At 43.5% G+C, this 23562-nt stretch overlaps 2 protein-coding genes and 1 non-coding gene across 4 annotated transcripts; 1 reads left to right on the forward strand and 2 right to left on the reverse strand.

Annotated features, from left to right (window-relative positions):
* Nucleotides 1-265: 265 nt before the first annotated feature.
* LOC100283457 (uncharacterized) lies at nucleotides 266-1732 on the reverse strand. The gene is made up of 3 exons (NM_001156358.2): nucleotides 1511-1732; nucleotides 1313-1410; nucleotides 266-1217 (listed from the first exon to the last, which is right to left on the reverse strand). The coding sequence occupies exons 1-3, from the start codon at nucleotides 1517-1519 to the stop codon at nucleotides 530-532; spliced, it is 795 nt and encodes a 264-aa protein (NP_001149830.2). The 5' UTR covers nucleotides 1520-1732; the 3' UTR covers nucleotides 266-529.
* Nucleotides 1733-7002: 5270 nt separating this feature from the next.
* Nucleotides 7003-23263, reverse strand: LOC100384378 (Phospholipid--sterol O-acyltransferase). Of its 2 annotated transcripts, XR_552454.3 has the most exons (17): nucleotides 22929-23263; nucleotides 22152-22287; nucleotides 21432-21576; nucleotides 20780-20949; nucleotides 20615-20691; nucleotides 19823-20036; nucleotides 19552-19726; nucleotides 10737-10836; nucleotides 10562-10656; nucleotides 9851-9902; nucleotides 9696-9767; nucleotides 9368-9536; nucleotides 7975-8079; nucleotides 7800-7884; nucleotides 7645-7727; nucleotides 7432-7564; nucleotides 7024-7330 (listed from the first exon to the last, which is right to left on the reverse strand). XR_552454.3 is itself a non-coding variant. In NM_001353332.1 (16 exons), the coding sequence occupies exons 1-15, from the start codon at nucleotides 23160-23162 to the stop codon at nucleotides 7646-7648; spliced, it is 1911 nt and encodes a 636-aa protein (NP_001340261.1). In that variant the 5' UTR covers nucleotides 23163-23219; the 3' UTR covers nucleotides 7003-7564; nucleotide 7645. The 2 variants fall into 2 exon arrangements, 1 of the variants encoding a protein (NP_001340261.1); NM_001353332.1 differs by having other exon boundaries at nucleotides 7003-7564; nucleotides 22929-23219.
* Nucleotides 14671-14806, forward strand: LOC111589415 (small nucleolar RNA Z247). Its single transcript, XR_004849840.1, has one exon. It is a non-coding gene; the product is annotated as a small nucleolar RNA Z247 (small nucleolar RNA).
* Nucleotides 23264-23562: the final 299 nt, after the last annotated feature.

Genomic DNA, 23562 nt, shown 5'->3' on the forward strand with positions numbered 1-23562 from the left:
AACCTGTCGGTTTTGCAGGTTTAAAGTGTTGGTGGGTAGCGTTTTTTTGACACAAAATGGTTTGGTGATCATTAGTGTTTGACACAAAATGGTTTGGTGATCATTGGTGTTAATAGATGTTGCAGCGCTGCACGAAAACGAGTTTAATTTGGGTTATTAGTTTCGGATTAAAGTCATCCGAGCGAACCAAACTGGCGCATGTATGCACGGTAAAGCGTCCTAGATTCTAGCTCGCGGGAGTAGCAACAATCAAACAAGCGATTGGCAGCAGGAACAATGCATAGCTGACGGATTAAAACATGTAGTAGCGAAGTAGCGAACGTAAATTAGCATATCTCACCAAATTAACCGCCCATAGAGTAATACGGTGGGCAACAAGTCCGGCGGCCGCAATTAATGCCAACCCAAATAATCGCACGAACATATCAGGAATAACTTCTCCAATTTTTTCCATACGGCGGCGGCATCAGCATGCAGATGACAAATTCCAATTCCCATGGAACCGGAACGCGTTCACAGCCTGATTCGTCTAGCCCTGCTGCATCGTGGCGCCGTCGCCGTGGCGCTCCATGACCCGGCGCATGGCCAGCGCCGCCGCCTCGCTGGCCCGTAGCGTACCGCTGGCCATGATGGCCGCGAACTCCTTCATCACCTCCTCCTGCACCTTCCCCCTGGCGCTCCCGAGCGGGTCAGCCGCAGGAGTAGGGGCTTCCTTCTTCGCAGGCGCAGGAGTAGGAGCTTCCTTCGAAGCCTTCTCCGCCGGCGCCGGCGCTTTTCGCTCGGAAGCGGGAGCCTCGGTAGGCGCGGAGACGGAGGCGGGCGTGGGCACGAACTGCGTGGTCTGCGGAGCGACGTTGCTCCTGAGCGTGGACTCGAGGTTCTGGATCATGGGCATGATGAGCGGGCCCATGGGGCTGGACATGACCTCGGCGGGGAGGTTGAGGATGTAGTCGGGCACGCCGGCGCCAGTGCCGACGAGGAACTGCGCCACCTCGTGGCTGAAGTTGTTGCAGTTGTGGGTGAGCAGGCGGTAGGTCTCGGCCGTGTACCGGGGCGCGATGTCGCGGAGGTAGTCCTCGAACACCTCCCGCGGGATGTGCGTGACGCCCAGCTCCACCACCCGCAGCGGCCGCCCGTACGGCGTCGTCCCCGCGGGGGACGACTGGATCCCGCCGCCGAAGTAGTACTCGTTCCCGTACACCACCACTCCCGTGTGCCTGCCAGGTCCGATTTGGTTTTGGTTAGGCGATGGCTGGCGCGAGGTGGTTCAGATCCGGGAGGAGGGGAGGGTCTCAGGCTCAGGATCACTCACCAGATGGCCTCAATGGGCTTGCCGAGGAAGGAGGTGGACAGCTGCCGCGCGAGGCCGTTGCTGAGGTCGTACACGTTCAGCGTCACCTTGTACCCCTCCTGCCGTGCCGCCCCGCCATTAACGAACGCAGCGTCAGATCTCTATATCCTTCCATGGATCGTCGAGCAATTGAAAGCTTGTGTGGGGGTGGGGGCTTACCTCCGCCATTAGCCGATTCTCCGTGCAGAGGGATTGGATGGAGGTCGCGAAATCGCAGGGAGGACGAGGGGAAAAATGCCTTGGAGAGAATGGGCGGTCAATAAACGCAGCTAGAACTCCGAAACGCGTGGATCTGGGCGGAGACGAGGCGAGACGACAGACGAGGGGGTTGGGCTTGGTTCGATAAATAAAGCGACACGGTTGTTAGGTTAGGTCAATGGCGGAAGCTTCTGGAGCCGTCTGGTCCAAATTAGAACGCGCGGGTAGGGGACGGGAAGGGAAGGGGAGGGAGGAAAGGGGGTCCGTTTCGCTTTCGCTGTTTGGGTATCCACTTTCCAGGAAGCTCGCGAGGCCGAGGAGTTTGGGAGGGCCTGCGCCCTGCGGGTTGCTGGTGGCCGTCTGATAGGAATCGGGTGGCCAGAATAGCGACGGGCAGGGGCGGGGCAGGTTGCTTGGAGCCATTGGCAATTTTGCCATTATCATTTGTGGGCTTCGCCATTATGCCATCGGACCCACAAATCATAGACACAGATGGTCCCACCAGTCATAGACACGGGATGACATAATAACAAGCAGCCAAATTTGAGAGTGGCAAAACAGCAAATTTCTCGGTTGCTTTCGCGTTGGATTGGATTCCAAGCGTGTGTGGCGAGAGAGCGGGGATCTTCTGGAACGGAGAGGCCTCCCAGTCCCAGCCGTGCGCACGGCTGGACTTGGACTTGTGCTCGTGTTTCCTCCGAACCAGTCCTGGTGTTTGGTTTCGAGAACAAAACTCCAAACACTCTAACTCTGGTGGTAAACTTTATATAATTTTGGAAGCTGTAATATAATTTTTACTCCTCTGATATTAAAAAAGAGTAAAATATATTTTTGGTCATTAAACTTGTTGCCCTATGTCACCCTATTCCATAAACTTTTAAAATGTGTTAACCCGGTCCTTAATCGTTGTTCACGTATCAGTTAGATCTAAATGTGTCTTGGTTGATATATAGACCCCACATGTCAGCCTGTGTATTCTCTTTTCCTGGTTCTCTCACCAGATATGCAGAAAAAAGAGAGAAAAGAGATACACAAACTGACATGTGGGTCCATATGTCAATTACGACTCGTTTGGATCTGACCCGAACATCGATTAAGGACTAAGCTGACACACTTTAAAAGTTTGTGGACTGGAGTAACACATGGCGACAAGTTTAAAGACCGGAAAATTATTTTACTCCTAAAAATAACTTAAACATGGAGTTTGAAATATTTATCCACATTACCACTGGATAGACTCCGGTGCAGAGCTGTTCGCCTGTTCCATCTAACTCCAACCAGCTCCGCTCCATGCAAAACGTAGAGTTTACCTCAACTCCACCAATTTAGTGAAGTAGCAAAACATATGCTTCATGAGTTCATATTTCCACTGTTCTTGTGGAGTTGATGTAAAAAACCCAACATAATACTACTCAATACTCATTACACAACATATTAGTTTGTTTTGTTTAAATTTCTTTTGACTGTTTCCCTGCGCAAGACCAACACAAGCACGCAGAGGTACTCGTCGAACAGGTTGCGACAAATGCCACACTGGCGTAGTCTCCGGGTTGGCGAAGGTGAGATCAAGGTTGTACGTCGTGGAGGCGTCCAAGTCAGGGGAGTCATCAAGGTCGTCCATGGACTCAAGCGAGAGGTGGCAGAGCCGCAGAGCAAGAAGAAGAGGCCCTTACCCCTTGGGTCGATAGGGACAACACGGAGTGGAAGAGGTGGTTGTTCGAGACGGAGAGATGCTTGTTTTTAATACTTTTAAAGTTAAAGTTACCCTATAAGTCAAACAAGTAGAAAATTTAATGAACTCTATGTTGGAGCTACTCCACAACAGAGTTGGTGGAGCATAGATAAAATAGTGGAGTAGAGCTGTCCTAAACACCCTTTTAGCATAGAGTTGCTTTGAAGTGGAGCAGAGTTATACAAAATTCCGAAGCAGAGCTTCTCCACCTAAAGTTTTAGTAGAGTTGTTCTGAAGTGGAGCAGAGCTATGCCACACATGTCACGTATCCACAAGCACCACGATACCCGAGAACTTTGATATCAAAGTGGGGCTTCTCATACACCTGTTTTTTGTCACATAAATTGGGCACTAAAATAAATGTGTCAAAAACATCGACAACAAATGGGGTTTCTCAGTCCTAGTCATATTATGGTAATGCCGATAAACTCATATCCGAGGAAAATACTGTCACCATCCTCATTGCTTGGTAGATCGGCTCTGGGCATGGTCGGACAATTCGCGCACGATCACGGACCGTCCGACATCTTATACCGGACAGTCCAGAGTCGCACTGAGCCTGCCACAAGTCTCGCAGGCAAATCCCTGCACGACCGCCTCCAACTAATCGTCCGACACCTTACGTCGGACAGTCCGGAGTCGCACCGAACCTACCACAAGTCTCGCAGGCAAATCCCTGCACGACCAGACAATCCGGACTTCAGATACAATACCAGACTGTCCGGTCCCTCTACGGACCGTCCGATCACCAAGATCGGACTGTCCGGGTGTGCATACGCAGACCAGGGTACTGCGTGTTATACACAATCTTCATGCTCCACCCCACCTGCAGCACACCATAGTCGCAACATGCCATCACTCGCGCATGAGGCCGAATGTCTTTCATCCCCTGCAAAGCCAAAAAAATATAGGTCGTTGAGCTTGTTTGGCCTACTAAGGCCAAATCTGCTGCTCGCTCTCCCCTGCATTTGGGACAAAAAGGAAAAGTTAAGTTCACATTTAATGTTGCTAAGTGTGATAAAATATTTGATGAGATACTTAAGAATGGCAACATTAAATTGTTGCACACAAATCCTCCGATAGAGGAATTGAAAACGTGTGTATATTATAAATGGCATGGTTCCTTTCTTCATAACATCAATGATTGTAATATCTTCCATCGACAAATACAATCGGCTGTAGATGAAGGTCGATTGAGATTTCAAAAAAATGAAGATTGATAGGCAATATGTCCATGTCGACACATTAAGACTGGTAGATAAGAAAGTCTTGGTTCGACCATGTTCGGCTGATAGAGCCAAAGGAAAAAATATTATCATTGGTGACCCTCGCGCGCCAAATCTATCACGTGGAGTGGTTACTCGGAAGGCTTTGGATGGAAGAAAGGCTAATAAGATCGGAGGCGTCGGGGGACATGGTAAACTAGTTAAAAGTTTTGGAAGTGAAGGTCATGATAAACAAAAGGGTAAAAGGCCGAAGTTTACTTTTGAGCAACTTATGGCTAAATATCACAAGCAAATCAAGGCAAAGGATGTTGATTAAACTGACAATGCTAAGTCATCTAGAGCACCTTTGAAGACATCAAAATCACCTCTGAAGCATAAATCTTGATATCAGGATTGGCGAGGAGATGAGTTTCATGCATCAGCAACATATCCTCCTTTTGGGACACCAATACCAATGCAATACAGTTCAGCTCCTTTGTGCTTTCGTCCTTATCCATCCTGCGACTGGTATTGATTCCAATGCTTATTCTTATTCATATTTTAGACCACGTAACATAGAATATTCAGCTCATTTCAATTCTGATTTTGAGAAACGATCATATGACAAAGATTGTTTTATTTCTAAGAATCGGTCTAGAGCTCAAAATAAGAATAGACTAGTCAAGCAAGTTTATGTAGTGAAGAGGGCTATTAGGAAAATAAAAAAAATTAGATCTGAATTCATGCGTTATAGAGCCAGGTGAAGTATTGGATACTTCGGCTAGTAGTGCCCAAACGATAGAACTGATAGTCCTGGTAGTAAATCTAAATTTAAAAAGCCTAATATGCCTAAGGCTAAGGAAGACATATCGTCGTTCAACACTAATTCACAACCGAGAAGCCCACAATGATTATCAAATTGGCACAATAAGAGGCTAGAAAAACTCGGTGCACAAGAGCTGAAGAAGAGAGGCATGACATGGGCTCATAATGGGAGTTCTCAAGATCCATATAAGAATGATGCTTTTGGAAGAAGTGGAGTAAAGGCAAACAAAAGGAAGAAAGCAAGTACAAGACATTTGGGTGACAAGTTTGCCACAGATCATCAAAGGTATTGGTCATTGCATCGTCCATATTTTTGAGTTGTGTCATATATGTCGTCCCAAGGTATGTTCGGTTATCCTTCATGGTATCATTTTGCTTCATATACGTCTTTATATTATGGAGGAGCGCAACCGAATTATTATGCATATGGATAGTTGCGATATGTTGCTGCTTACATGAAGCCGAAGTATTTCAGTTGTTAGAAGCAATGATTCTTGCTATAATTTTCTTCAGACATATTTATTCATGAATGAACATGCTTATAATATTTGCTTATCAATATTCGATTATTGTTTAATTGCAAACTACATAATCAGTATTGAATAGTTTTAAGTAAATGGTTCATTTATTAGCACAACCAATACTCAAACTTATGCATCATTGAGTTGGTTATTATGTGCTTCTCTCATGTGAGCAAATTCTATAGTTTAATGAACATCATTGCCCTCAGTGGCTGATATGGCCGAAGAATCCTTTTTTAATCATCGTGCTAAGCTTGTGTCCCCATCCAAAAGGTAGGTCAGACGTTCTGGGGGCAAGCACGATCGGATACCCGATCATGGTCGACTATCCTGCATACGTCGGATGGTCCGAGTACTAAGGCCGAACAGTCCAGGGCAGGCACGGACAGTCCGACCATGAAGGCCAGATGGTCCGCGGACAATCAGAAGCAACAATGACCTCAGACCGTTAGACCACAACGTCCTAAGATAGGTACTAGGAAGCAAAACAATTCCCGGACGCCTAGCCGACCCTATTTTTGATCAGTTGTTTGTTAAAAATATGAAGAAGGTCGTTCCACATGTGCGACCAGTAAAACAATCAGAGTCGAAAAGGCGATTTGTGCAAAAAAGGCCGACTAAACCGGCCTAAGAAATGGTGCAACCAAGATAACCTGGTCATCCTCTTCCAGGGATGTCATGGTAATGTCTAGTCTGTTCATCACTGATGTGTTGTCCTACTCAAATGTGTGGTGGTACGACGATGAATCCGTATTACTGGCCCAATCCGTTTACTTATTCAGGCTAGGGGCACCACAAGTTTTTGCCTATTGACATAATGATCAGGTACTCAAATTTAAAAGCTGAACAACTTTAGCTTTTGGCTTTGACTTTTGTCCCCTACAAAAGCCAAAAACTAAACCAAAGGGCTCGATTCAGAAAGAAACTTTTTTCTAAAAGCTGACTCTCGCAGTTCAAAACTAAAAGCACCTCTAAGCCTGTTTTTAGTGGGGTTCAGATGAAAATGTGAAAATATATATGGAAGAATTTTTAGCGGCTTTTAGTTGTTTCCACCAAACAGTTTTTAGTTTTTTAGCAGTCCATAGTCCACAACAGTTTTTTTCACAGCTCACACATTTTTTTTCACAGCCACAACAAACACAATCAAACAGACCCTAAACTTTAGGAGGAAACCTTAGTCACCCTCTTTTGTATTTTAGTAAAATCTAGTCACCCTAACCAAACAAGGTCTAATATTGAGCAGAGTTCATCCTTTCATCTCTTTAAGGGCACATTACAATCAAGGTGGTTAATTGGGAGTCGTAAAGAATTTTAACACTGCCAATCTATAGGGTATCGTTTTTGTAAGACTAAGTCAATTTGTGACGGCTTGATTTACAAAACCATGCTACAGTGTACATCAGTGTATGATCTCATGGCACCTTCAGGACGCCGAAGGTGCCAGTGCTACAGACAAGAGGAAAACTCTGCCGACACTCCTGGGGACGTTGGCCTCCATCTTCAACCAAAATTTGTCATGCGAACGTGTTGTTTCAGCTTTGCATATGTCGACTTCAAAGATTTAAGTGTGCCAAAATGGTGACAAGAATAAGAGTTGACCTGTCATTCGAGGGCCTCCGGTTGATACTGTATCTACCTTGTTGATGGCTAATTTCATTGGCAGGTCAAAATGGGGAATCAGATACCATTTCCATGCGAGCAACAAAACACAAAATTACTCGGCCCACGACATCTGCAGGATGTCAATAGAATATATGTCAGTCGCAGTTTCCATCAATGAGGGGAGAATGACATAGCGGCAATGCAACATACTTCAGAGATACTGTTGAAGAAGGTTAGCGGACGTATTTCTCAGTCTGCAGCTCATTCCCAGATGGACATCGCCAAATGTATACCTGGACTTACGGGTCACTAAAAAGGGCCTCGTTTCTAAAACTGAAAAAAGGACTGAAAAAACTGGCGCATACCTGTATTCACAGTGTTCTGGAAAGCCACATCGAGCCTTTCCATAGTCCCAGCGACAGTCTTCGTTTCTTAGTGGACCTCGGAAAGCTGTCCAAACACTTGTGTTAGTAACTTGAAAAGCCATGAGTCAAACCAGGGAACAACCATGCTCTTTTGGCTGTTCAAATCGAAGCATACCTTTCGTCACAAATTTCGATTTTGAATCAGGATGCAAATCGTGCCACATTTCAAGCCATAACTCACGCATTAATACTGGCGTCCTAACAATATTCCTGTGGTTTGCTGTTAAAAATAAACTTATATATCAGTGCTGCTCAATGGACGTGAGAAGAAAGTTGTGCGGAATAAGGTAACACTAACACCACACACAAGAACAAGATATGCCTGGGTGCATGTAAAATGAAGATATGCATTATGTGCTACTAGTCGGTTGCCCGTGCGTTGCGACGGCTTACAACAATACCCATGTAAACTCTGCACACAAAAAATCAAGATTTTTTATTGATTGTCTCCGCTCTCCGTATAATATTTTTTGATTTAGCTAACTGATGTCATTGTCTAGTCCATCCAATATGTCTTAATACAACACGGCCAATGAAGTGAGCGGTTAGAAGAGAATTCATAACGACTGGCTGAACGAACAGAGATTATAAAATAACATAATTCCACCATACAGAGACCAAATAAGAGAAAATTTGTGAGCTCAAGTTTCTAAAATAAGTCACATGAACTCAAACTTATAAAAAAGATAGATCAAAATATGAAGTGATTGCTAAAGTCAGGCATTAATAAAAACTGGATGCGCTCCATATAAATTATGCTACTTCGTAGCAATTACTAACGTTTAAAACCAACAAATAACCTTTCATTTTACTGTTAGTGTGACAAATCATTGTTGCTCCATCTAATTCAGCAACATCAAACACCATTGAGTCCATTACGTCAATGTGGTCTCAGAAACGACCTAATGCTTGCAAGAGCCAAGAACATCGTGCCGTGCTTGGGCTGTAGCCTCGGCATGTAGTACTGGCCCGACCCGACACGATTATAATTTTTTATTTTACAAAAAAACGTATATACATATATACAATTTATATTCAATATTAAAAACATTTGAGCATGATGTTCTACTGGTTAGACAACTTCACCCAGTGTCTTCTGTCCTTCTGCCATCAGGGCATGGGTTCGAACCCCAACTCATGCACTATTTTTTAACATTTTACGCTGATTTAATCAAATGGGCCGACGGGCTAACGGGCTGGCCCGGCACAGTCAGCAGTGTGCATGGGCCAGAGTTGTGCCCCGCGGGCGTCTGGCCCGTGCCGAGCCGCCGTTTGACCATCTATAGGCGTGCATCGGGTTTGAAATAGCTGTGAGGAGTTATTTGTAAAAAAATGACGTTGGACGACCGTTGAAACTGGTGCTTTAAGTATAGTATAAATATAGACTAGGGAAAAGCACTAAGCTTTCTGAGGGACTCCATTGCAGCCTTGAAATGCAGAATGACTGGTATAAGTAAAAATGCTACAGCTTATATAAAAGTATAGAAAATAAAAATCTAGATCCACACCTTTATCGAGCTCCCAGACTGCTGTTCTCCATCCTGGAAGACTTTCAGCATCCTCATAGTAGGTTATGTACTTCACATGCGGAACCCTCGTCATGTTTGGTAGTATGTCGTCACCATGATGATGATCAATATTCATGGCTGTTTGCAGATCAGATCCATCATGTTCTGCCTTGAAGAGTACAAGAGGATAATTAGAGAGGGCGACTTAATGTTGCAATATACTGCAAGAAATAGTCAATAACATTTCAATTAACCACAACAAATATACTAATAGCCAGGCCACAAGTTCACCATGGTGAGTCACACCAGTAAGCATAAAACAGAGTACCTGTGGAGCCCTCGTTATGTTCACTTTTGGTCCAAGCCAATTCTTGCACCATGAGAGGGAGTTGTATGATACCTGCCAATGACATAGCCATTCATTTGCTTAAATAAACTGGTTTAGCTTGATACAAACTAAGAGTTTTATTTGATAATACATACTGTTCCATCACCACTGGAATTGTTAGGCTTCCCAGAAACAGAATTACCTGATCTGGTAAGAACAAATAATGTTACAAAGGTGCCTTTATGCATATCAAAATCAGTCTTGAACTATAGGGCTGTTTGGTTCGTTGTCTAACTTGCCACACTTTGACTAACTTTTCTGCCTAATGTTAGTTATTCAATTCGAACAACTAAACTTAGACAAAGTGTGGCACAATTAGCCACGAACCAAACAAGCCCTATGTGTAGTACAAAAATAAGAACTGTGGATGCTATCTAGAAAATAAAAGCTCTTGAAAAACTGTATGGAAACTACAACATCCTTCTGTTTTGAAAAAAGGGGACAGACAACAATAACAACATTTTCATTATTATGAGTCAGCCAATGCCTCTTTCACCCCTCCCCCCGCCTCTGGACAAAGTTAAAATATGGAAGCTTCATGGTACCAACTAGTGAGTGAACAAAAATTCTATTCAAAGTAGCTATAGTCTGACAAAAAGTTCAACTTGCCCTTCAGAACTAGTAAAGATAATTGTAAATAACTGGGGGAACTAGTAAAGATAAATGTACAGAAAAACTGAGGAAATGGAATAGGTTGCAGCTACATAAGTACTCTCCTCAGCAAATTTGTCAGTGTCAACCATTAACAGAAACAGAATGGGTATTAAAGAATAAAGACTTCTCAAATCAAGTTATATGATACCTGCCTTGAAAGTAGGGAACCTTCAAGCTCATAAATAATATCAGTTATTATCCAGTTGTCTGGATATGGTTTGCCACTTGGTGCAAAGTAATATCCTACCTGTTTGACGAAGAAAGAATATAGTTTGAAACAACATAAAGTGGGGCAGTTCACTATGAAATAAACATTGCCAACCATACCTCAGTCTTTGAATCAATCCCGTAAATGCAAAATACGTTCTTTATTGGGGGTCTCTCCCATGGTGTGAGAGGGTTCAGAACTGGATCACCCTGATAATACCTGAGATCAACTCAAATCAAAGTACAAGGTTTTAGAATCTTACTTACCACCTAAAGCCTAGTTAGTACATGTCAAATATCATAAGCATACTAAGGGCCTGTTTAGAAGCACCACAATTTCTAAGAAACTGGTTTCTATCCTCAGTTTCTAGAAACTGATTTATGGAGAGAGAAAATAGGTATGCATGCTTGGAACTCAGTTTCTTGGAAAACAATTTCTAGCTTTTTCAATACACAAAGACAAGTCTACCCTTACTCTATTTTAAAAGTAATTGATTCAACCATTCCCTTCATTTTTCTTTGCTGCCAATTTTAAATATAGATTGAACTCATATTTTTTAATTCAAAATTTTCAAATAGTAAGTAAACAATTAAATTGGTTAGAGCAGACATCGGGGGGATCACATGCATAGGCCTAAGAGCGGTGGTAATCACTGTAATTTTCACCAAACCAACTAAGGGCAGTACGTAATTTGCCAGACAAAAACTTGTTTTAGCTAGGGAAGGCCAACTTATTGGTTTCTTAGAAACAGAAAATCTAGTTTCTAGGAACTAAAGTATAAACTGATCTGTCAAAAACTTGTTTTAGCTAGGGTGGGCTTTCCTGGCAGCATTTTGCAGAATTTTTCAGACTTTGGGATCATATTTAGGATGTGACCTTAACTGATCAGGAAGATAGACACATATGGAAGCTGGAATCAGATGGGACATACTCCTCAAAATCAGCTTACAGGACATTCTTTGAGGGTTCTAGTACCTTTGAACCATGGAAGAGAATCTAAAAATCATGGGCGCCAAACAAATGCAAGATGTTTATGTGGCTGGCTGTCAGAAATAGATGTTGGACTTCTGATCGGCTTGCTAGAAGAGGCCTACCTCATCCAGACAGATGTCCCCTCTGTGATCAAGAGGATGATACCATCCAACATCTGTTAACTTCTTGTGTGGTTGCCAGACAAGTCTGGTTTTCTCTGTTCTCCACTCTGAACCTCTCAACCTTGGCCCCCAGACAACAAGATAATAATTTTGCTAAATGGTGGAGAAAGGTTTCGAGAAAAATCAGTAAGGAGAAAAGAAAAGGATTGAACTCCCTGATCATCTTAGGAGCCTGGAGTATATGGAAGCATAGAAATGATTGTATTTTTATGGCTGAATCTCCCTCTGTTAGTCTGATTTTGTCTAATTTTAGGGATGAGCACAGCCTATGGTGCCTGGCTAGAGCCAAAAATCTCCAAGCCTTAGGCATTTGTGGAACTAATTAGTTCCTGGTTAGGTTCGGGTCAGGTGTGTTTTTTTCTTTCTATTGTCCTAGAGGTGTGTGTTCCCTTCTCTCATTCTTTCTTTCTTTAATCAATGAAACGCAGCTCTCCCGCGCTTTCCAAAAAAACATGCACTAAAGCCTTAAACTTTGTATTTTGTTTTAAAGAACAGATGCGAAGAATACATTGTAGGAGCAAATTCGACACATGCACTTTTGACCCCATGCTGTATTAATCTCGTATATACAATGTTTAGGATTGTTTTCTTTAACTGCCTAGATATATATGGTTACTTAGGATTTTTTTTATCAAACACGTAGGAGAACCTTGTATCATAGCAATCTCATCTTCACCACAGGAAAAAGGGTAAGGAAACTTCACAAGGGAGTTGTTCCCGAATAATAGCAATCTCATCTTCACCACAGTAAATAGGATAAACACTGCCTTAAAAAAGTTAACAAGGAGTCAAGTGCAGACTATTGTGGATAGAATCGCTAAATCAGTTACCTGGATGGAAAGTTGAGCTGATGTCGAGGGCTGGTCGAAGAGTGCAAGTTCAGTTTGTGTTGACAGGTATGCTTATTTACCTTGCTATGGAAGTTGAGCTACCCCCTTGGGCCTTAAAGGCCATTGACAAGATCAGGAAAGGGTTTCCTTTGGTGGGGCAGGAAGGAAATCAAAGGAGTAGTGGCATGGGGTAAGGTTTGTAGACCAATTGAGCTTGGGGGATTAGGAATTTTTAGCCTCAAGGAAATGGGTTGGGCCCTTCGAATGAGATGGTTGTGGCTATCCAAAATAGATCACAGGAAACCTTGGTCCTTCTTGCCCATGAAGTTCCCCGAAAAGGTTAAGTGTTTGTTCTCTACAGCCTTGCTGGCTGAAATTAGCAGTGGCACTTCAACTCTATTCTGGCAGGATTGCTGGTTGCATGGAAAAAGTATTGAGGATCTTGCTCCCAGAGTTCTGGCTGCTGTCCCTAAACGCACAGCTAGCAGTAGAACTGTGCGAGATGCCCTCATGGACATGAGATGGATAGCAGACATCAAGGGCGCCTTAACAGTAGGTGTATTGGCTGATTATCTCACCCTTTGGAATACTTTAAGCACCGTTCAGCTGCACCCGGAAAGGGAGGACAAACACATTTTCAGATTTGCTCAAGATGGCAAATACTCAGCCAAGGCTGCTTATGAGAGCCTCTTCATTTGTTCAATTTAGTTTGAACATAGTGGAAAGATATGGCAATCATGGGCTCTCCCGAAATGCAAGTTCTTCCTTTGGCTAGCTGCCCTTCAAAGGTGCTGGACAGCAGATCGACTGAAAAAAAGAGGGCGGCAACATCCTAAAAGATGCCCACTTTGTGACGAAGATGAGGAATCAATAGACCACTTATAGGTTGGTTGTGTCTTTGCAAGGGAATTTTGGTGCAAATTGCTTGGGCAGGTCAACCTTCAAGGAAATGCTCCTCAGCCAAGGGAAGGGAAGGCTATGGAATGGTGGAGAAGGGCGAGCGAGCAGGTGCAAGGCATAGCTGAAAAGGGGCTTAACTCCTTAATAATCCTGGGTTTCTGGACCATCTGGAACCATAGGAACAGCGACAAGATCACCCCAAATGTAGATGCATCCATAAGAAGGGCTGCGGAAGAGAGGGAGTTGTGGGCGATGGCAGGGGCCAAGAGCCTCTCTCTCCTAACAGCCCCAATTCCTGGGTTGTAGGGTGGTAGTCTTTTTGGTGTTGTAATGGACACATTTCTACATTTTCTTTACTGAACACTGTAAGGTGTGTTAGATTGAATAGCTTCTAATCTGGTCGTAGGCCTCTGCTGTGTAAACGTAGCTTATCTGATAAGATAACCACGTAGATATTCAGGGGATAACTCTGCTATAGATTAGCCTAAAATATAGCAGATTCTGTTAGGCAGAGTTATCCCCTTAGGATGTTATCCTCGGCAATCCTCTGCCTATATAAATAGATCAATGCGGTCTGCTCTGCAAGTAGAAACGCTTAACCAATCGTGGTTGCTATTCTCACATGGTAATTGGAGCCTCTCCTCTATCCTAACCCTAGCCGCCATCTATCACCAATTCCAGCAATGGCGTCCAGCTCCCAAACCGTTGTGCCAACACCCCTTCTAGGGCAAATTGTTGCTATAAAACTCAGCAAGACGAACTATGTGCTATGGAGAGCGCAGGTTCTACTACCCATCATTAGAGGCGTTCAACTGCAGGGATACCTTGATGGTTCCCTTGCCGCGCCTGAGGAGAAGATTCCCAACAAGTCTGATGGCAAGACCACAGAAGAGATCAATCCGGAATTTATCCGGTGGACCGCGCTTGAGCAGCAGGTCCTTGGCTTCCTCATGACGACCATGACTCCAGAAGTCATGTGTCAGGTTGCCTCCTGTACCACACCCAAAGATGTGTGGTCTCTCCTAGAGCAAACCTACGCATCACAGTCTCGCACATGAACTGTCAACACGCGAATTGCTCTAGCTACTACTCGGAAAGGTAACATGATTGTTTCTGAGTATACCTCCAAGATGAAATCTCTTGCAGATGAGATGGGATCTGCCAAGCAGGCTATTGATGATGAACTAGTCTCGTGTATTTTGGCGGGATTAGATGAAGAATTCAATCCAGTTGTATCAGCCATTGTTGCTCGTGTGGAACCTGTCTCAGTCGGGGATGTCCATTCTCAGCTTCTCAGCTTCGAGAACAGGATGGAACTGCTTCACGGAGGGATACAAGCCTCGGTCAATGCTGCTCGCCGTGGCCGTGGTAGATCTGGACCTAGATATGGACCTTGTGTTCATGGCCGTAATGGTTCTGGTCGTGGCAGAGGAGGTCATGGTCGTAGTGCCCAAAGAATGGTGTCATCAGATGCCAGAAAGAAAGTCTGACATCATATGTCAGGTTTGTGAGAAGACTGGACATATTGCTCTTGATTGCTGGTGGAGATTTGATGAGAACTACTCGTCCAACAGCAAGACTGGTGCAGCTGCTACCCACAGGTTATGGCGTTGATACAAACTGGTACACTGATACTGCTGCAACAGATCACATCACCTCAGAACTGGATAAGCTGACAGTCTAAAACGCATACAAAGGACCAGATCAGATCCTCGCAGCCAGTGGGGCAGGTATGAACATTAGCAATATTGGTAATGCTGTTATTGATACCCCTGCTAAATCCTTGCATCTCAATAATATCCTCCATGTTCCCCAAGCCAAGAAAAATCTAGAATATTTTCCAACTCATTTTTTGATCAAGGATCTGGAAACTAGGAGAAACCTTCTTCGTGGTAGATGTGAAGATGGACTCTACCCTCTTCCCTCCGATAGCACTTGACGAGGGGCTCTTGGTGCCATCAAGATGACTCCTCACCGATGTCACAACCGTCTTGGCCATCTATCTTTTCAGATCATTCAAAAATTAGTTAGTCAAAATAGAATTTCCTGTTCAAATGAGTCAAATAAGTCAGTTTGTGATGCTTGTCAACAGGCCAAGAGTCACCAGCTTCTGTATTCTGTGTCCACTAGTATCTCATTAAAACCTTTTGAGCTTGTATTTTGTGACGTTTGGGGACCTGCTCCTCAATCTGTTGGTCGTCAGAAATACTATGTATCCTTTATTGATGATTTCAGTAAGTTTACATGGGTTTATATGTTAAAACATAAATCTGATGTCTTCCAAAAGTTTACTGAATTCCAAACCATGGTCGAACGTCATTTTGACACTAAAACCATTGCCATGCAAACTGACTGGGGAGGCGAGTATCAGCGAATGAACTCGTTTGTACCAAAATAGGTATTACACATTATGTCTCATGTCCCCATGCGCACCACCAAAATGGCGCTGCAGAAAGGAAACACCGACATATTGTTGAAGTCGGCCTATCACTCCTTGCTCACGCAGCCATACCTCTCAAATTATGGGATGAAGCGTTTGCCACCGCTGCCTATCTTATTAACCGAACTCCTACAAAACTCCTTGATTTTTCTACTCCCTTAGAATGCCTTTATAATCAAATTCCAGATTACTCCTTAAAGTGTTCGGTTGTGCTTGCTGGCCCCATTTGCGCCCATACAATCCTTGTAAACTTGTGTTTCGATCTGTTCGTTGCGTTTTTCTAGGGTACAGCACAATGCAAAAAGGCTATAAGTGCCTTGAAGTATCCACAGGACGCATATACATATAATACATCTCTTGTGATGTGGTTTTTGATGAAGCAGTCTTCTCTTTCACCGAATTGCATGCTAATGCTGGTGCGCGCCTATGGGCTGAGATTAATCTTCTCCCTTCCACCTTGATACCTTCATCTAACTTTGGAAATAGGGGACATCGATTTCCAGCTACTTCCTTATTGCCTAATAATCATCCAGTTGACACTAATGCCAATACTCCTGGAGATATATATACTGATGCGCAGGATTCAGATGCAAGCAAGGCTCAGGAGGTTCTAGTACATACATCACCATCTTCTCATCAGTCTGCCTCAGCCCCACGACCTGCTACTGCATAACGTGACAAGGTGTATGAACAGAAGCCAACACCAAGCATTGTCTATCAGCGTCGACATAAAAGGCGGGAGCATATTACTGCAGAATCTGATGCAGCATCTGAACCTGCAGCTGATGATACTACTGCAGCAGGTCTGGAACCTGCAGAAGATGAGAACCCAGCACCTGATATGTCTGGAAGTTCAGAATCAATGTTGTCTCCTGTTCTCTACACAGATCAGCGTCCTCGTACAAGGCTTCAAGACGGAACTGTGCCTCGAATCCGATATTGTTGCCTTACTAATACTGGAGAACCAGAAGGTTTGTCTGAAGCTCTAGCTGATAAAAATTGGAGACCTGCTATGAATGCTGAATTTGATGCTCTAGTTAAGAACAACACTTGGCATCTAGTTCCACAAAAGGGAGTGAAAAATGTTATAGATTGTAAATGGGTATACAGAATTAAAACAAAGGCAGATGGCACCCTTGATAGGTACAAGGCTAGATTGGTAGCCAAAGGATTTAAACAGCGCTATGGCATAGATTATGAAGATACTTTTAGTCCGGTTGTCAAGGCAGCAACTATCAGGAGTCATTGTATCCTTAGCAGTATCCAGAGGCTAGTCATTGAGACAGCTAGATGTACAGAATGTGTTCCTTCATGGCATTCTAGAGGAGGATGTTTACATGAAACAGACGCCGAGATTTGAAGATAAGTTGAGACCAAATCATGTTTGTAAACTCGATAAGGCCATTTATGGATTCAAACAAGCACCAAGGGCTTGGTATTCAAGACTCAGTGAAAAGTTGGTGAAACTGGGTTTTCAGGCTTCCAAATCTGATACTTCTCTGTTCTTTTACAACAAGGGAGGCATCACTATTTTTATGCTTGTTTATGTAGATGACATCATTGTTGCTAGTTCCTCTCAAGAAGCAATAGATGCAATGCTCAATGATCTGAGATCTAATTTTGCCTTGAAAGATCTTGGCCAGCCACATTATTTTCTTGGTATTTAAGTTCAGAAGGTAAAAGATGGTATTCATCTTGCTCAAATCAAGTATGCTTCAAATATTTTGAAAAGAACTGGTATGACAGCATGTAAACCGGTGACTACACATCTCTCTACTTCTGAAAAATTGAGAATTGATGAAGGTGAGTTACTTGGGCCAGAGGATGCAACAAGATATAGAAGCATTGTTGGCGGTTTACAGTACCTAACCCTAACTCGGCCAGATTTGAGCTTTGCAGCCAATAAAGTGTGCCAGTTCCTTCATGCTCCAACCTCGCAGCATTGGACAGCAGTGAAAAGAATATTGAGATATGTGAAATACACTCTTGGTCATGGATTAAAGATTGCAAGGTCGTCGTCTTTACTTGTTAGTGCTTTTGCTGACGCAGATTGGGCTGGTGACCCAGATGACAGGCGATCTTCAGGGGGTTTTGCAGTTTATCTTGGCAGTAATCTTGTGCCCTGGAGTGCTAGAAAGCAGCCAACGGTGTCAAGGTCAAGTACCGAAGCTGAATACAAGGCTATTGCCAATGCTACTGCAGAATTAATGTGGATACAATCTCTTCTGTATGAGCTAAAGGTCCCCTGTCCACCTGCTGCTAGAATCTGGTGTGATAATATAGGGGCTACTTATCTCACAACGAATCCAATGTTCCATGGCCAGGTAAAGCATATCGAAATTGATTTTCACTTTGTCAGAGAAAGAGTAGCTAGAAAGCTCTTAGAAGTGAGACTCATCTCCACTGAAGATCAGATTGCAGATGGTTTTACTAAGGCCTTAACTATGAAGAAATTGGCATCCTTTAGAGACAATCTCAACTTATGCAAGTTATGATTGAGGGGGGATGTTAGATTGAATAGCTTGTAATCTGGCCGTAGGCCTCTGCTGTGTAAACGTAGCTTATCTGATAAGATAACTACGCAAATATTCAGGGGATAACTCTACTATAGATTAGCCTAAAATATAGCAGATTCTGTTAGACAGAGTTATCCCCTTAGGATGTTATCCTCGGTAATCCTCTGCCTATATAAATAGATCAATGCGGCCTGCTCTGCAGGTAGAAACGCTTAACCAATCCTGGTTGCTATTCTCACAAGGTGGCTCCTCTTTCTTGTACTGGTCCATTTTGGATCCTTTTTATCTTCTTAATATAATGATGCGTACCTCTCCTGCGCGTTCGAGAAAAAGGGGAAAGGGTAAGAGACTACTGGTCAGACGCCAAAGCCGAATTTCCTCCCTAGTGAGCAGGAGTGCTTCAGCAAAGTTGGAAGAATTCCATAAAATGCAGAGGTTTTTATGTTTCGAAATGGACCAAGCCCCAAGGATGACAAGGGAATTCACCCTTTCTCTAACCTCTCGATCCACTTTATTGCTTATCCTTGTCCACCAATCATCGAATATGGTTACTTAGGATTACTTCCTAGATGTCCAAATTCCCTGTGATCTGTTGCGATCATTTGTAATCAGTCTAATTCCTTAGGGATTAGTTAAAGCATTCTGTGGCTTGTTCAGCTACGTGGGGCATCGCTGGTCGCCTGGTCCTCCCTCGGTCAACTCTTGATGTTGCCTAACCTTGACTAGCAAGACAAAAGGGAGGATGCATGCTCGATTCTCTTGCTAAAATTCTCGCTGTATAAGATGAGCATGTTGGCCTTGCTTTTGAGGTACAACCAAGTTTTTTTTTTTTTGAAGGGGGGAAAGGTTGTAGGGTAAAGCCCTACAGCACGATTTTATTTAAATTAAACAGAAAGAGAAACAAGAAATACATGATCAAAAGAAGCAAATAAAGGAAAAACAGGAGTAGGGATGAGAAAGGGCCGGCTATCGAGAATTTAGCCACGAAGACACCCTGAGCCTCCAAGAGGCACTAAACCTAAGCAAAGACTTTCTTGCAAATTAACAAGCGTAGTAATAAAAGTATACAAGCAAGTGCAAAAATGTAGACTTACTTCTCAAGCTGATAAACAAGTGCCTTGCTCTGAGGGTCATAATCCTCTATCGTTTTGAACAAAGTACCATCTGAAACCTCTCTGGCAGAAAATGACAGGAGAGTTGGCTTTCCACACTCCATAATGGATGTTATGTTCTCGGTTATATCTGTGATGGATGGGTATGCCCCCATATCTGTGATGAAAAACAGTTAATGGAAAAACATTTGAATCTGCTTAGTGGAACATAAGATTCTCAAACGTCACATCAAGGAAGAAAGTTACAAAGAACCTCGAGCTGAAGGAACCTCGATATTAACAAGGTCTGTGGGCCATCCGCCGTAGTCTGAAATATATTCATCTTCATCACATTGTTGTTTGTGAGGACAACCTCCTTTTCCCTCAAAAAAATGCTTCCAGTAGATATTATCAGCTTTGCAGTGTTTTGAGAATGGCATAAGCCATAGAGAAGAACCAAATGCATTAAACATCAACCGTGCTGTGCCCTGAAAACGAAAATATTAGATATGTAATGTTAGAGACCAATAAGATGCATAAATGCAACAAGACTTACAACAAGCTATTTGGAGAGTTGTGAAAGTTGAAAGTTCGGACATAATTGGGATCTTTAATGGTAGTAATAGTAATGAAACATAAAATGGCATACTATATTCAGTGAAACATCAAGTGGAAGGATGAAACAAAACAAATGCTACCATAATTCACATGAACATCTAGGAGCATACTATAAGACTATGAGCAGCAGGCCCACAGATGCAGTGCAGAAGAATAAGAAAAAAAAATATTACCATGATATTAGTGCATGGGCCAGTAAAAAGAACTATTTAAAGTTGAAGGTTTCATAATTACACAGTCGTGTATACAAAAAGTCAAGAATAAACCTATGGGGGCATTAGGCATCAGAATTATCAACTGCAAACTATAAAGTCAATACTAACTATGTTGCAGAAAAACAGAAATGTTAAACCTGTGATAGCAGAACAGAGCATTCAAATATTCAATGATGAGAAATTAATAAATTGTTACAATAAGACAAAACTAGAATTTATAGAGGATGACAGACCTCACTGACTGGAAGACCAAAAGTTGTTCCAGAAAGAGCGCCTCTAACTGCTTCAGTAGATCCAAGAAGAGGAGCGCCTAAAGCAAAGAAAACTTGAAAATTTGAGGATAAGTGGACAAAATAAGTATGGTAATGATAAAGTAATATTCATTCTGGTTTATATACCAACTGCAAAATATGCATGTATATGCTCATCAAGCCACTGGATATAGTGCTTGGGAGCAATTTCCAGTTTCAACCATTCCAAAAAATAGCGAAACACGTTATTTCCCATCGAATGCGCAAATACCAAAGATGGCCCTCCTCGGAGTTTCAAAGCAATTTCAAATGTTAGCCTGCATCAACAAGGACGTATGAGCATCACGTACTACATTCTCTCCTCGTGCAACAATAAATTGCCCTTACACCATACATATATACTCGCCATCTCAGCATGATTTGTTTACCAATGTTTTGGAAAATCATATTTGCTTGAATAAAACTTACCACAAGATATTTACCAATATTTAGCAATTGGTCGCATGCAGGTTGCAAATGCATGAAATGCAACACACCATGTTTTATTTGTACCACCAACAATTATCTCAGAGGTTGGATTGGCAACTTATAAATTGACAAGGCCAACAACGAAAGTATCATATCATGTATTTAGTTCAGAAGTGGCCATGTCAATGCTGATATAATAAATGCATGGTAACTAAAACAATATAAATGACTGTAATCTAGGTATGTACTTTAGAAACACCAAAAGAACTAGACCCTAACAGATGTATAGCATTTGGTTGCTTCATAACAAGTTGAGGCAAGTGTTACAAACTTTAATTTGTGAAAGTACAGATCTCTCTCCTCAAGCATTGATGGGGGCAGTCTCCAATCATACGGAACAGCGATAATTGCATTAGCTTCAATGCCAAACTCTACACACCATTTGACCCATTCTTTCCATACTGAAGAGAGAGGACCTGAAACCTTGCCCAATAAAATAATATCAGTGCAAGGTGTTTTCCTTTTCTCTCTTCATGAATAAATGAAATGGGTAGCTCAGAATGCACTAACAAACATGAGTACTGAATGCACCCTGTCTAACAGGAATATTCTGAAGTGTAGAACACAATGCTAATATCAAAGCAAATATGGGGAGTTGCCATTTGGAAACAGATGAACGTAGATTATTTTGAAAGAAGCAGTAGCGTGAGTGAGATACAGATAACTGTACTTGCACAAATTATTCCACATTGTTCAGCTTAGACATGAATAAAGAACATGATTCTCTCCTAATCAATACTTTGCTGTAGCACCTATGGTCATTAGTTTGATGATCTCGTGTAAAAAACATTTTCCGTTTCTGCCACTTCAGCTCAGAACTTGCAAAAATGTTTTCCAAAATGAACTTTTCACTCAACATGGAGTAACCTGACTTATGATATAATCTAAAAATTATCATGTAATAGATATTAGAGTCTCTAGATATTACAACTCATGGCTACAACTTTGCGAAGTCAATGCTAAGAAAAAAAAAGTAAGCCATACGTTTTACCTGTTATATAACCAGGGTCCAGCTCTGTAATTGCAGAAAGACCACTATCAGGCCTTGACTTGCATTCGGGATGGTCTGTCTGATTATAGGGTTCAAGCAGCATGCATTTAAGCCAGCAATTTACCGCAGAGAAAAGCTGCAGGCAATGGAACGCATCAAAACCAGTAGATCTTGGATACTTAGAAGTGGAGCAAATTTAGCCCCCTATAAGCCGCGCATGTTTTCCATTTTAGATATGGCAGTCATTGCTTGTAATGCTCTGGTCTAGTTTGGGACGAACAAGGTACCATCTGATGGCCAACATATGGCTATTCATGGTGGCAAGCAAAACTGGCCAAAGCTGCTCAAGCAGTTGCTGCCTTGCTGGCTTTGCGCCTACCCGACATACCAAAGGTGTTCCAGAGTTAGTTGTCTGTTGGGTATCACAGATGCTCCGGTCCAGTACAAAGTTTATCCCAACAAAAACTGCTCCAGTCTCCAGATCTATTAATGGATATACGATTTGCATCACTAATAAAAAAAAGGAAAAATAAGCATGGGAACAGATGATAAATGTGTAGGCTGCTCGCAGCGGATCCCTAAAGCGTATGAGAGCATATAATCATTCATCTATCCGAAACGAAGAAACAGCGAAACCAAACCGATCAAGAGGGCCAAAATGGCACGGTACTAATCCTCGAACCACACCAGCAGCGTTAGCAGGACTAGTAAAGCAGTAACCAGACATAGCACGAGCAGGGCAGACGAGGTGACGCCACACGGGCGACTTAGTGGAACCTTGGCGGTGTCGAGCCAGACGGAGTCGAGGGGGTTGAAGTCGAAGGGCGAGTAGGGGCAATCGAGAACCGACCACGCGCGCAGCTGCGTGGACGCGAACCCCGGGATGATTATCCCCGAGAGCTTCCTGTAGTCGAACTCCGCGCCGCCGTCGGCCCCGGCCGCTAGGGCCACCGTCGCCAGCACCGCCACCGCGACGGCGAGGTCGCCGCGTCGGCGCCGCCGCGACGGCATCACGGGCCTGTCGATCCGTCAGTTGGTCGCTTCCGGTCCCAAGGTCGGATGGCTCGCGTGCGCGTGCGCGTGCGCGAACGGCGATGAAATGGAAAGGCGAGGAGGTGGCGCGCTGGCGGCGATCCGGGCCGTTCGTTCTGTTGGAGACAGTTGGGATCTCGCCCTCGCCGTGGGGCCCTGACCCGAAGCTTGGATAGGTGGGACGCGAGGTGGGACCCGGCCCCGCGGAGCGTGCCAAATCAGGTTGGAGGCGTGTGCTGCTGGTCATCTGTGCCGTCCGCTACCAGAACGGATGGCCGTGATCGTCTTCTTCCGAACGAGGGTCAAAGCATACCGGTTCCGACTCTGGGCAAGGCTGGCTCTTCTGGGCCAGTCGGGCGACCCACGTGCGTCGGTGCGT

The sequence above is a fragment of the Zea mays genome, chromosome 5 (genome assembly GCF_902167145.1).
Source record: "Zea mays cultivar B73 chromosome 5, Zm-B73-REFERENCE-NAM-5.0, whole genome shotgun sequence".
Taxonomy (NCBI): domain Eukaryota; kingdom Viridiplantae; phylum Streptophyta; class Magnoliopsida; order Poales; family Poaceae; genus Zea; species Zea mays.